This window comes from Chaetodon trifascialis, chromosome 2 (assembly GCF_039877785.1).
Source record: "Chaetodon trifascialis isolate fChaTrf1 chromosome 2, fChaTrf1.hap1, whole genome shotgun sequence".
Lineage (NCBI taxonomy): Eukaryota > Metazoa > Chordata > Actinopteri > Chaetodontiformes > Chaetodontidae > Chaetodon > Chaetodon trifascialis.
The window spans coordinates 15,446,825-15,461,235 of NC_092057.1; the positions used below are offsets into that span (position 1 = coordinate 15,446,825).

The following is a 14,411-nucleotide window of genomic DNA, read 5'->3' on the forward strand; positions in this document are numbered from 1 at the left end:
GTGGCAGAGCCAATTCAGCTGTGACACAGACTCACTCAGGTCAGCTATAAAGCATCAGCTTGCACTGAGAAGTTTCACAATATTCAATAAAACAAAATGACACTTTTATGAGTGTAAAGAATATTGCCTAAAGTCATAGTTGCATGCAGCAGTTTGTGAAAACTAAGAAGCTCATATATATTTACATGCTGTCTCTTTACATTCATTTTCCCTTAGTGGGTCTAAATAATGGATGGTCTTTTTACCTTGTAGTTTAGAGCGGGACATCTGGTCGGGCACTGGAGGCCGCAGAATGCTGGCAGTCTGTGGATTAGATAGTAAACAGGACAGTCTGTCATTTTTACTGTGCATGTCAGCTAATAGTTGCTAATTTGCACTAAAAAGCTCTCTCTAGCTTTGCAGGTCACTGGTCAAAGTAACGGACAAATATGATGGTGGTGCTTGAATCACAGTCGGGGGATCACCAAAGTTATTACAAGTCACTCAAAACCAGAAATGTCAACCACATAATGGCGCTAGAGGAAACGTCAGGGGATCACCAAAATCACTAGGATACATCATCTGGGAACCATGACTGCCCGTACCAGGTTTTGTTCCAATTCGTAGCGTAGATGTTGAGATATCTGTCAGGGTAAGAGAGCTTCCCTCCTGCCCTGCAGCTGACCCTGAGCTTTAAAGGCCAGAAGTTAATTTCTCCACAGTGGGACTTTAAAATATCACATCAGCCACAGCAGGACAACACAAACACGCCACAGCATGAACACACGTGTGCGTACGCAACACGTGCTACGCATGTAAATATGTATTTGAGCTCACGTTCTGTGTATAATCTGTGTTTGTTGAGCTGGCAGGCAGTGCTCAGAGGTTTTTAGGCACAATGTTACCACAGACTTATCAGTGCAGCTTTATCAACTCAAACAAACAGGCCTCTCCTGTAAGCTGTCAAACATAAGCACGCACACACTCACACAAACGCTGTGTACTGAATCAGCATTATAACTCCATGTTGCCTTGTTTATCTTCTCGTTATTCACCTGCTGGAGCTGCAAATACACTGTGGCCCATAGAAACACCAGCATAACGTCCATCCGTGCAACAGAAGCACACACTGCCTTCGATCCTTGATATTCGATATTTAACCCACATACTTTAGACATAAATAACAATACTGTTTCCTCTGCATGACAGCCCTCCATAACTCTTATTGTGTAATAGGTCACTGTGCAGTAAACCATCCTCCTTTCTTCCTCATGGTATTTCCTTCTTCAATACACTTGGCCTTGCAGATTAAACCTTTGTCAAACTGATAAATTCCATTAACGTCTCCTTATTTTCTACATTCTGTGCCTGGTTTGGATAGTGGAAATGTCCAAAATTATTCCACTAGTAATGTTATTTCTTTGTAAATTCTGATACAACAACAAAATAAAATAATGAATGAAAGAATAAAGGATGGTCAAGGATGTTCGTGTTTCATCTCCCTCCAGTTTTTTTTTTTTTTTCAATATGAAAGACCACATTTCCCAGAAAGCCTTTTGCACAAAGCATGATTGCTGCTTGACATTTGTTCCTGTTTGGAAGTGGTTATTCCACCTGTCTTTTATTGTGAGATAAAGACGTAACCGATTTTCCACCAGGTGTGACCCCACTGCAAATACATTTATTGGCAACTAATAAAATTGAAAATAGAGAGTAGAGTGATGGATTACTGCTCTCCCTGATATTTATTTCGCTTTTTTGACTAAGTCAAGTCAAATTTCGGATTCTTATTTCATACGAGTCTCAATAGGCTACTTATTAATAGTATAATGTGATGCCATTATGAGCTAGTTCACTGCTTTCCGACAAAAGGTATGTTTATAAGAGGCAGTTATATCAAAGTAACGGATCCAAATTGCCTAAAAGTCTAGTTCGTTGACGTCTTTCGTTGGATCCCCAAAAGCTTCCAAATAGTGGTTGGTAGTCTTCCAAGCCTCTACAGAAAAACAACAGACAGCAACCCAAAAATCACAGCATCAATAAGACAAATAAGCAACATCAGCCAAAAACAGAAATCAGAAAATAAGTCAAATGACTGTACACATGAAACAAGAAATAACAACATAATGTAATGTTGTTTAACAGTTAATAGGAAGGACTGGAATCTATGAAATAATAGTTTAGAAATACCATTAATCTCAAATATGAAGAAGTAGGCTACTTGATAATTGAGCTCTTGGGATTGAAATAGCTTCAGGTCCAAGGACTGATATTTCATACAAAACAAACCATGCTGATAAAGACAATGTAACTGTCATGGCAGGACACCTCTATTTCTAGCCTGTGGTTGATTTAAAATGTTTCTGAGCACAATTGGGTGACTCAGTGGCACAAATTGGGTGTGAAAGAGGTGACAAGAATCCACGGCAGCGACGAAAATCAACAGAAAGCTTTCCGTGGTGACGCTTTTTACAACTAGAGACTGTCAAGGCAGATATTCACGTGTGACGTGAACGTAACAGAACTCCAGTCTCGACACCCACCCACCAACTGTCGAGTCAAGACAGAGACAAGCAGGGAGGTACCGGAAGTGTATCAGCCTTCAAATTAAAGGCGCTAAATTGTTTGCTGTTTTACTTTGTTACTAGTTTGATAAATAGTGAACTTTTAGAGTCTGGTTTGACGTAATTTTGTAAAAGAATTGTTGCTACGTATCGTGTTAGTAACGTTGCGTAATTACATAGACGTTGACGTCTTGCTAACGTTAGCCTTTTAAGAAGCTAGCTAACGTTAAAAATCCTCTGGGTGGACACCTGACTTACTATTTCGCTTTTATTGGGGGGTTTAAAAAACCGAAGCTCATGCTTTTTGCCCACCTTTGGATGAAGCTTCTTTAACCAACAAAATACTCTTTCTCAAAGCTTTTCTGTACCCGGTTGCTTTTTTTCGGGACCACCACAAGCTAATGTGAGCGAGTTTGTTTCATCACACGTAAACATTTAACTTTCTTTCTGGTCTTCTTGAAAGGCAACAGCGGAAACCGAGTTTTTTTTTTTTTTTTTTTTCTTGTGTGTGTGTGTGTGTGTGTGTGTGTGTGTGTGTGTGTGTGTGTGTGTGTGTGTGTGTGTGTGTGTGTGTGTGTGTGTGTGTGTGTGTGTGTGTGTGTACTGTGGTTTGCTTGACAGGCTGGTCCCACCAACCCGCACCGCCGCAACAGCTGGGGGAGGATTTCCGACCCAGTCACAGCGAAGATGGTGGCAGCTACGGGAGTGGAGATATTACGTTCGCCCGGATAAGACGGAAAAGCAGCCGCGAAACTATCGCTGTAGGTCTGTTTTTATTTAGCCCCCAACTCCAGCAGAGAGCCATATCGGGGGGAAAGGGAGGCAACCAGCGGCGGACGGAAGAGGACGCACCACAGCCAGAGCGCACAGTGTTGTGTTTGTTGGACACATGCATGCCAGCGAAAACTAGCGCTATCCAGAGCGAAGGAATCGGCTGAGATAAGGAGAGAGTGTCGTTTGTGGGGCCGGGTTTTGATGATCCCACCGAAGAGATATCCGAGGGTTTTCCTTTATTGCTCTGTGGATTTTCTACTTCTTTGCTCAGGGGGGGAATGCGAGGGGAGGAAATCCAGCCTCTGCTCCAAATAGCCAGAGACTCCTAACTGGGTATTCTCTCCAAACGCAGGAAATACGGCCTGGGAAAAAAAAGTTTGGGAGCTTTTGGGAACGAGAGGGGGGGCTATCGCTGACGTTTTGCACGCGTTTTACGACGTGTTTTTTTTTTAGTACTACGCTTTTTTGTATTAAGCGCTCTTGTTATTTCAGGATAAGTGGGCGAGAAGCATCTAAATGTTACACGCCGTTGGTGCTGTTACTGCAAGAGTTTTGATCATCACTATTTATAGACCAGCCTGCCCCGACCGAGGCTGTTCCTCGCTGTGTATTTTGCCAACTGCGCGCAACAAGTTGCAGACACTCCCAGCAGAGGCAAACCGACACTAATTTGGGCCAGCGGATGGTATATTCTGCCCTTCTTTTTTCGGATAACGCTTCTTTGAATAGCGCATACCCTTCCCCGACCCCCTCTTTGGAAGGCAGAGGGGGAATAAACGGTGGAGATCCGGAGTGGGAGTTCAGGAAAGGACGGGGCTGGATCCGTGGGAATAGGCCTGCCTGTCAGGCCTCTTATGATCTGGAGCCTGGACTGGACAGAGCTCCAAAGCAACTCAGTCTGGAATACTTTCAAGGGCCCCCTGGAGTAAAGATGGAAGGAGAATGTTTGGGAATAAGAAAAGCGAATCCTTAGCACGCTGAGCTATGCGCGAGAGGGGATGTAGAGGAAGGTAAAGCCACCTTAATTACACTCTGCCTACTTTTTTTTTTTTTTTTTTAATTAAAGGAGTGAAGAATTTTCCCACATTTCAGATAGGCACCAATTTTTACGTAAAAATACCGAATATTATGGAAACTTTTTTTATGTAAAACGTGAATTTCAAGAAAGGACTGATCAAATATTATTTTATTTTTTTTAGTAATTTTCCTCGTAGTTTTGGTGCTTTGTGATGACGGGATTTGTCATGTCAACACGTTTTTATTCCAGCACTACTAGCTATTCATAACGACATTTTGGGGGGTGTTTTTAAGAGAGGAAAGGAAGTGTAAACGGGGCATTTGTCGCGCATGTTGTGCAGATAAGAGGGACAGTGTAACTTTTGGAGCCACTTGCTGTGCACAACGCCAACTGTTGACAGCCTCTCTCTGGATCCGCTCATACGATGAAGCCCCCGACCCGAGCACGGGGTTTCTACGCAAACAGCGTTACTTCGGAATGAAGAAAAATCTGGGCATTTTTCCTGCCGCGGTCTGACTTTGTAATGTCAGCAGTATCGAAATATTGCGCACATCCAGAGGAGGTCATTTCCAGTCATGTAACGTCAGGACTGACTTGATGGAGGCGTAAAGAAAACGTTGCATCACTAAACCAGTCCTTTCCGAGAAGGATGTTCAATTCAGGAGGCAGAAAGAGTGATGACAGTGTTTTTACCGCAGCTGGAGAGAAAGACGGGCTCAGACCCAGAGCCTCTTTGGAGGAGGACAGTCTACATGTAATGTGAGTACTGACGCAAACCCGGGGTCGGATAATGAACTGCTCGAGAGGCTGGAACGGCGCGTCTTGTGTGAGTGAGTGTGCAGGCTGCTGTGTGCGTAGCAGAGACGTCTGTGCCGTGCTCACCATTCATGCAGTGTGAATACTCCAACAAACACCTTTGCTCTTTCTCTCCTGCCTGCCCGCCGCCGCCTCCCTCCTCTCCGTGCCACATGTGCACACACGGCGCCCACGCACCGCGTGTAATTGCCTGAGCGCCATCAGAGGATATTATCCGTATTTAACACCTTTCCCGCGCCCCCTCCGTTCCCTCGTCACACCAGTCAATATGGCCACTCTGCAACATCACCGGCAGCTTGTCATGCAGGGCACGGAAGTGAGCTGCGACTCCAGCGGGGATGGCGCCGTGACCGTGCGGATTACCAACAGCGCGCCACACGTGCATCAACATGAGCCGCTGAGGGCTGCCAGCAGTGGTGCAGGAGGAGCTGGAGGCTATGGGGCTGTGAGTAAGACGAACCCTAACCTCCACAAATACAGTATCTCCTCCAGCTGCAGCTCAGCAGACTCCAGGCCAGCTGCCACCTCAACTTCAAGGGTGCATAGGAAGGCGCCGCCACTGTTTGAACGCTCTGCAGCTCAGTGTTGGGACCCTAAATTTGACTCTCCCATCCTGGAAGAGGCATGCCAAGAGAGGTGCTTTCCACAGACACAGCGGCGCTTCCGTTATGTCCTGTTCTACCTGGCCGTGGCAGCTGTACTCTGGGGCGTGTACTTTGGGGTCAATAGTGACCGCTGCAACCCCATGACCTTCTTAGCCCCTACAGCCTCCTTTTTAGTCGTCCTAGTGCTCCTCTTTTTGTTCACCTTAACCCAACCTTACACATGGCTATACAACCAAACTTCCTTGCTCCTGATTGCGGTCACCTTTGCCATCACCTTAGCCCCACAGACACAGACTGCTGGCTACACTGATCTAGAAGGGGCTGGCAGTGGGAATGCCTCATATCTCTCACCAGACACAGTAGCACCACCTCCAACCCCTTGCATCTCCCCTGTAGGCACCTTTTCCCTGTGCATGGAGGTTTTGTTGCTGTTATACAGTGTCCTCCACGTCCGTCTGTATGCCTCGGTGATGCTGGGGCTCCTGTATTCTATATTATTCGAGGCATTAGAATGGCTACCATTGCTTCAAAGGAATTATGACACTACTGGGTGGGGCACAGGGTTAGTGAGTTCAGGTTCTGATTGGGAAGGAGACACCCTCCGCTGGCTGGGCCCGGCCAAAGCTCTGCTTCACTTGTGTGCCCACGTCATTGGCATTCACCTTTTCATCATGTCGGAGGTGCGTTCCCGCAGCACCTTCCTCAAAGTGGGCCAGGCTATCATGCATGGCAAAGACTTAGAGGTGGAGAAGGCCTTGAAGGAGCGTATGATCCACTCGGTCATGCCGCGGCGAGTTGCAGATGAGCTGATGAAGCAAGGTGATGATGAGGGTGGTGGTGAGAGCTCTGGTAAGCGTTATTCCTCTGGTGCCTGCTCTGCATCAGCTGTCTCAGTGGGTGGCGGAGGAAGCTGCGGAGCTTCACAAGCCCAAAGTTGTACAAATGTCAAGAATTACCCTCACAACAATCACAAACGTAAGAAGACCTCCATCCCCCGTGGACAGATAATCTTCCGCCCCTTCAACATGAAACGCATGGAGCCTGTCAGCATCCTCTTTGCGGACATTGTGGGTTTTACCAAAATGTCTGCCAATAAGTCAGCACCAGCCTTGGTTGGCCTTCTCAATGATCTGTTTGGGCGTTTTGACCGACTCTGTGAACTAACATGTTGCGAGAAGATCAGCACTCTAGGAGATTGCTATTACTGTGTAGCTGGCTGCCCTGAGCCCAGGCCGGACCACGCCTACTGCTGTGTAGAGATGGGCTTGGGCATGATCCAGGCCATTGAACAGTTCTGCCAGGAGACATGTGAGACCGTCAGCATGCGAGTCGGTGTCCATACCGGAACCGTCTTGTGTGGGATTTTGGGAATGAAACGCTTTAAGTTTGATGTATGGTCAAATGACGTCAATCTGGCTAACTTGATGGAACAGCTTGGTGTGGCGGGCAAGGTCCACCTGTCAGAAGCTACTGCACGTTTCCTGGATGACCATTACCAGAGGGAGGATGGGCGGGTGGCGGAGAGAGCCGGACAGAGTGTGGTGGAGAAACTGAAGGGTAAGTGGCTTCTCATGTCTGACTTCCTCATGACTTCTCCAGCTTAACTGAAGGTCAGTGTACAGAAATTAAGTCAGAGAGACTCACTGATCTTGGCTGTCGTGGCTCTACTGATTAATGGTTCTTAATTTAAAATGTACAAAAAAACCATCTAAAACAAAACATGTTTATTTTCAAATCCATTGAGCTTGTGATAAAAAGATGGACAATGCAGCAAAGGCTAAAACATGATAACAAGAGGAGGAGGGCATGCATTTGAATGAAGTCAGTCATGTAGAGGATAAAGGTTGAAAGCCTACATTGTTTGAACATGTGCACGTTAGCACATGGTCATGGGGGTTGAGTGGGGTCACCACATGCCTAGACAGCTCTGAAAGATGTTATCTGACCAGTTAGTCCTGTTGAAAAGGTCTACTGACAGAAGCAGGAGATCAGGCTACAAGATTAAGAGATTAGAGCACCAGGACGAGAGACATGTTTTGATTTAAATCAGCTGGGTATCATTCAAAATTCAGTATCAGTTAAGTGATACCAAATGCTTCAGTCAGTACCTGTAGAATTGTTTTCACTCAAGCAATGTCATTAAAAATCTGTGTACTGAAGAGCATTCATTCCATTTATTTAATTTCATTTTGCTGCTCAAGGACCTATATTAAAATGTCATTGATTACCACGATTGCCTTCTGCTATCAATGGCATTGAACAAATTTGTATAAATGATAAATTTGTTATTTTGGAGCAGCGCTCTGCAGATTTATTTTGGAGCTCCATATTTGCATGACAGAGGCTTGTGTCATTGAGATTAGAACATTTAATCTCCAAATAAAACAAATGGATTTGAAATCCTTGCTACAGACAAATGTTGACAACTGGCATAGTGACACTATTAACGGATACGTCCGGCACAAGGATGACAGGACAAGCATACATTTGGCATATACAGCAGACGAGATATGTGACTGTGACTAACATAAGTAGAGGTGGGCAATATGACTTCAAATTTATATCAATCTTATATCACATTATATCACTTATACCAGTATTACAAGAATGAAAGAGATACTCCACTCTACACATTATTCTACCTCTTTTCACTTTATTGACAATGTCGGGCAACACATCCTAAGAAAGAAAAAATGTTTCTAAGAAAAACAAATGTTTTTGTTGGCTCCAAACAGAAATGAAAATAAATGAGGTACAGGCCTACAGCCACATGGAAGGAATAACCTGCCTCATAATGTAGGTTAATTAGTAAATGTAATGTGATGTAATTCATTCTCAGAATTGGGCAACTAAATGTACAATTAGGCACCTCAGCAGTACTTGCTTTGGAGAAAACCCAAAGCATATTATAGAAATAGTAACAATCAGTGTACCACGGGGCATATCTATCAAGCACATTTACATACGGCAGCAACAGACACACACATACTGATGCAGCACGTAGCAGAGGAGGCTTTCTTGTAACAAAACCAGCTGAGCTCGTGTTGCAGTGTGACGTGTCGAGATAACGTTTGGCCTGACTGTGTCTGATGACACAGTGAAAAAACACATTTCCCACATTAAAGCTACTGCTCGGGTTATTTAATTGCCTTCAAATACTCTCTCCAGTGTGTGGGTCTACAATAGATGCTTCCAGCCACATTAGCCGCGGAATGTGCAAACACCAAATTCAAAGATATAGTTATTAGTTATATAGTTATTCAATGTAACTCCTGCTCTATGAATAGCCCTCTACCTGCATGCCACAGTAAAGCACATTATTTTTAACATGCTGAAACTTTTATCAGGATAATGACAGTACTGTAAGATACATGTTGTTGCAGAACATGATACCGAATTGGTTTAAATACAGTTTTGAACCATGCAAAAATCAGTTTAGTACAGATCAAAGTGTCCAACCTCTAAGCGTTGTTTTTCCTACAGTATAGCTAACCATCAGTACAAGGTTTGGTTCATATCTCTGACTCTGTTTGTGGCTTGTTGTGGTCAGCCGGAACGTTTGATCTGAAGAATAAAGTTAATAGGAGGGGGGCTGATTGGCTTTTTTTGGGGGTTTTTTTGGCAGCTATGTAGGGATGTATTTCATTGGATTAAACAGGTGTTCTTCATATTGTGCCCACCATTATAGGATGGGACCAAACAGACACCAGGCAGAGGTTAAAAATGAGGAAAGAAGTTTGACTTGGCTATCTGCAGCTTGTCCAACATCAACTGCTCATATTGAATCTACACACACACACACACACACACACACACACACACACACACACACACACACACACACACACACACACACACACACACACACACACACACACACACACACAGTTCACACAGAGTTCTGTTTCCATCACCTTTGGGGACATTACATTGGCATTCATTTCTTGGCTACTTGGATACCCTAACCCTTATCCCTTACCCTACCCTAATCTGAACCTAAACTTAACTGCACACCAGCGCGTCAAACTAAAATGAATGATTTTCCATTTTGTCCCCATAAGGAAGGCATTACTCCATAATGTGATTGTGTAAGCCAATTTATGTCCCCACAATGTGCACAACACACACAGACAGTCTGACTCAATATTGTGTGGAAAGCAGCATCAATGGAACTAATCTCTCCTGCAGGGAATTCCTCTTGGGCCGTCTAATCTTAGGACTCTTGCAAACAGAGACTGTCTGTTCTATTGTCAGGCCTCATGTCAGAGTGTATTCACATTTGGCTCTAAATGGTGCCATCACTCTCTGTTCCAGACTGGTGAACAGTGACAGAGTGAGATGTTGACACGCAGCTTTTGTCGAGGGAGAGAAAAGGGGAGAACGGCATCTTCTTTTCGCTCACAGTTTCCTGCTCAGAGAACGAGATGACCTTAACAGGTTACTTCTTTAGGAGAGAGAAAGAGGGGTTGGACATGTTTTTTTTTTTTTTTATGGAGAGAAATGGACATAAACTAGTTTTATTTTGAGAGACATCAACATGCCATTTCTCAGTGAGTTGGAATTGCTTAGTGATGTAACTATAGCTTTATAAGTTTTTGTAGGTGTTCACAATCTTAGTTTGCTCATCTTATATTTGCCAGAGATTTGTTACACCAGCAAAATGCTAATTTTCTAAGATATTTTTCACTCTAAAGACAAAATCAGTTCTCTTTGTAATTTGTTAATCGTCATTGAGAGTTACCAGTTTTCTCCGTTTATAGTGTAGTTGCAGCCATTCTGAGGATGTTGGCTCCACTCATCCTCATCTCTGGACTCACTGTCACTTCTAACGGTCTATTATGTTCTTTTACAATACTTATAGACCTATACTGTCAAATGCAAATTGAGCTGTCCCTTTGCTCTATTGCTTTCAACTATTTCATTCAAAATTCACAACAGTTAATACTCATCATAAAGTCATAAAGTAGTTATTAATCCCCAGTTCATTTAATAACAGACTTTTGAAAATGTAAGTGTTAGAAATCCCAGTGTCTCTTTCCCTTGTCTGACACCTTCAGTATCTTTCTACATTTTTCATTCTTTACAGCTTCTTTCATGCTGAAGTATTATCACGAGTGATAAACTGAATAAGTTGCTGTGTTTCTTAAACTCTGCACCTCTCTCTGTCTGTCAGCACTTCTGTCTGTCTGTCTGTCTGTCTGTCTGTCTGTCTGTCTGTCTGTCTGTCTGTCTGTCTGTCTGTCTGTCCTCTGCTTCTCTTTCTCTGTCTCCTTTTCCCTTCCACATCTCTCCCTCTGCTTTTCCTCATCCTGGTTGTGTTATCACATTCATTGCTTCAGTCTCTCACCTGTCACCCAGGCCTGTGCATGTGTTCTGTTGTGTAACACTGCTTTAGTACCGTCTGTCTGTCTGTCTGTCTTAAGTCAAGGCTTTGCTACAGGTCCCTCAGCAGGCCAAATGATAGCGTGCGTTCCACCATTCTCTCTCTGTTAGTTGCTAAATACCCATTACCTCTCTCTGCTTTAAACAAGAACAACTTAGCAAACCAAGCTTTATTTCACTATGAATGCAGCCAGTTGGTAAGAAATGCACTTTGTCTGATTTATGGACATGCAATCTCCCATCACAACGCAATGCATGTGATGTAGATTTAGTCAAGATTTATCTGCCAATCATCACGCATCTGTTTTATGTGTTTCTTGGAAGATACAGGGACGAGTCCTACCTCTTTTGACAAATTGAGGGGTGGGAGTGAGGGATTTAAATACTAGGCAAAATAAAAAGCTTCACATTACTTCAAAGGAAGATGAGAAGTTTAGGGTAGTTAAAGGTTCAGCTGTGAAGTACGCTGCTGTAGTATATCCTATCAGCTTTAATAGTGTGAGTCTATTTCATGAAATTAAAAGGTTGTTAAAAAAAAGGAAAACAAAAATGGAAACATACGGTGGGATGTCTGGAAAACAATGAAACTGAACTCATTAGGCTGTACGCAAACAAGCATGGCACAGTTTGGTCATCGTGTGTGCCTTCACACATTCACAACACATTTTTAGAACTAGTTACTACTGATTATATTGAGTGTTGTAGCGTCTTTTAACGTTTCTAATGTGATGCAGCCTTATTTTCACAGACCACTGGTTGGACACAGTAAATGATGAGAATAAGTGCATCGTGCTGTTTGCACACTTTGGATGCTGGAGGTTTTGAGTGTGGCTGAATGTGCTGCTCTCACTGTGGAAGCTTAGCTGCAGCCACAGTGAGCAGGTTGCTGCATTTGTCTCTAGAGTCATTTTTAAAAATTCTGTCAGTATGCTGGTTTAGAGATGTGTCCCACTGGGTCACCAGATTTGTCCCTTTGAAAAATAAGTCACTGAAGGGCTCTTAAAAGTCACCAAATGCACATCGTCTTCGGCGATCAATGAGGCACGTCAAAACTGTTTCACATGCATTTCAACAGTTAGTGTTTGCCCGTCGGACAGTCAGTAGCTCCCAGTGCCCCTGCTCGAATGCTCGTGTCTCCTCTGTCCTTTCCTATCCGGTCCTGCCATGTCTCTTTCTGTTTCTAACACACTAGGATTTCACTGCGAGTGGTGAGAACTGCAGTTTTCTGCCCTGGGTTTTTGTTTAGCTGGCCTTTATATCCTTCCTGTATCTGCTGCGTTAATGCCTTTTTAGGCTCCCCTTGTTGAGTGTTGTAGCATTAGGGGAAATTAGGTCATGGAGTTTTCAGGCGTGTGTGTGTCTGTGTGCGTATACGTGCTCGCGCTTTACACTTTCTAGATTTTTAGTCTGCAGTGCAGAAAGCAGCGTGTCTAATATCTGTACACTCAAGGTTTGGACCTTGAACTGTTCCAACTGTATCATAGGATGGCACTGGCACCTTGTCAGTTTCAGTCTGTGCGAGTCTTGAGGCACTGTCTGTGTGTGCAGTTAGGTGCCCATCTTCCAGTGCAGTGTTTTGCAGTGCAAAGTCCATGCCTTCAGGCTGGTTGGTCTGTGCTAAATCAAACATGTCACCTAAATATGCACTGGCAAATGGCAGCTCCTTAGCCATAACCAGGCCAAACCCAGTGGGTCATGGGCTTTGCTATTCTACACTCACATATTTGGCTTCATGCACTGTTTTCTGGAAAAGGTAATGTTTGACCACCTCTGTCAACACATCTGTTGCTCTTCATTGAATATTTGCTGTGCAAAAATGTTTCTTACAGTTACAAGTCACCATATGATTTATTGTGGACAGTTGTTGTCTTGATTGGCAGTTCCTTCTCTGCAGATTGAGATCAGTGAAAATCCCCTCTTTCATCTTGTTTTCTCTCATGGAGTCAAGGAAATTCCACATCTAGATCGCCATAATACACCATCAGTAGATAATTGACCTAAGGCCAATCTAATTCCATGGAAATACATTCATGAGTTTGTGTGAAATTCTGCTGAGACCGGGACCTTCAAACTAATAGTTGAAGACACACAGCAGCTTTTGTGATGGTTTTCCTGCCTCATCGATGTCATGTAATCTTTGCCATTTTTAATCAGCCTGTGGGAAGGTTTGCCGTGTGCTTTTTCACCAGCACAGCCCCGCTTTATGCTGTTCATAGCAGGCCTTTTTCACTGAAGGCTAGCACAATAAGGAAAGTCAAAGCGCTTTACATAAGACATAATGGTATTAAGACAAGATATAAAAGAAACATAAGGCAATATAAGCAGGAGTCATTTTGACAAGTCACAGCAGGAAAAGCGCTGGTGATTATGGCTGAATTCCATTTCGCTGCTTCAGTTTCAGGGTCCTGGTGTTGTGTTTGCTGGCTCACTGTGTACTTACTGGGACACTTGAGTAGCACTCCACCCACTTAAACTGGGTGAAAATTTGACCCAGTGTGGGGTCAGTATTGCACTGAGGCCATGCTGGGTTAACTTTGTGGGAGGTTTTGACCCAGTGTTGTTTTTTTTTATATTACTGTTGGATTACTGCATCAAAACGACCTTAGCTGGGTGATTTTCTATCCATTGGGACTGTGCTGAATTAACCTTGTATTGTGTCGTGTATTGGCCGCACACTGGGTCTTATAACCCAGTGTTTTTTTTAGTGTGTAGAACCACGAGATTAGCTGATGAGTTGAAGTACCAGCCCTTTGCACGAGAGCACCTTGATGGTAGAGAAAGAGAAGAATATTTCATGTTTGCTTACTGCAGCCAAAGTTTCGCAACTGTTTTCAGCAGATTCAGATATTATTGCAGAGCCTGGGAAGAAGAAGAGGTGCAGAGTTACAGCACAGACAGACAGGCAGACAGACAGCAGTATGTTTGTTCTCTCTGCTGCATTATAATTGCCTCTCTCCCTCACATCTATAAGTTTCAATGGGAGCTGCAGCGCTGTGTTGGCTGGTCAAACATAGTGTGTGCATGTTTTATAACAAAGATAAGACATCCAGGACATTAAACAAAATTGCTCATCAATGACTTTGTGCCTTAGATACACCCATGTAAATCTACAGAGATTTATCACTGACAGGTGAGCACAGGCGCTAGAATCTATGGCCTTTTAATGTTTGTTATTTCTGTCTTTTTTTCTCTTTCTCCCACTGCTTGTGCAATACTCTCCTCCGGCACCATAACACACACCACCTTCAGTACATCCTCTGTTTCTTCATGTGC

At 43.7% G+C, this 14,411-nt stretch overlaps 1 protein-coding gene across 4 annotated transcripts in view; it reads left to right on the forward strand.

The window, feature by feature from the left end:
• The first annotated feature begins 3,221 nt into the window (after positions 1-3,221).
• The window catches only part of adcy9 (adenylate cyclase 9), a 31,437-nt gene continuing 20,247 nt past the window's right edge, over positions 3,222-14,411 (forward strand). For all 4 annotated transcript variants that reach the window (XM_070982565.1, XM_070982583.1, XM_070982574.1 and 1 more), the window contains exon 1: positions 3,222-7,313. In XM_070982565.1, coding sequence (XP_070838666.1) covers positions 5,420-7,313 — 1,894 coding nt within the window. In that variant the 5' untranslated portion in view covers positions 3,222-5,419. The remainder of the gene's footprint in view (positions 7,314-14,411) is intronic.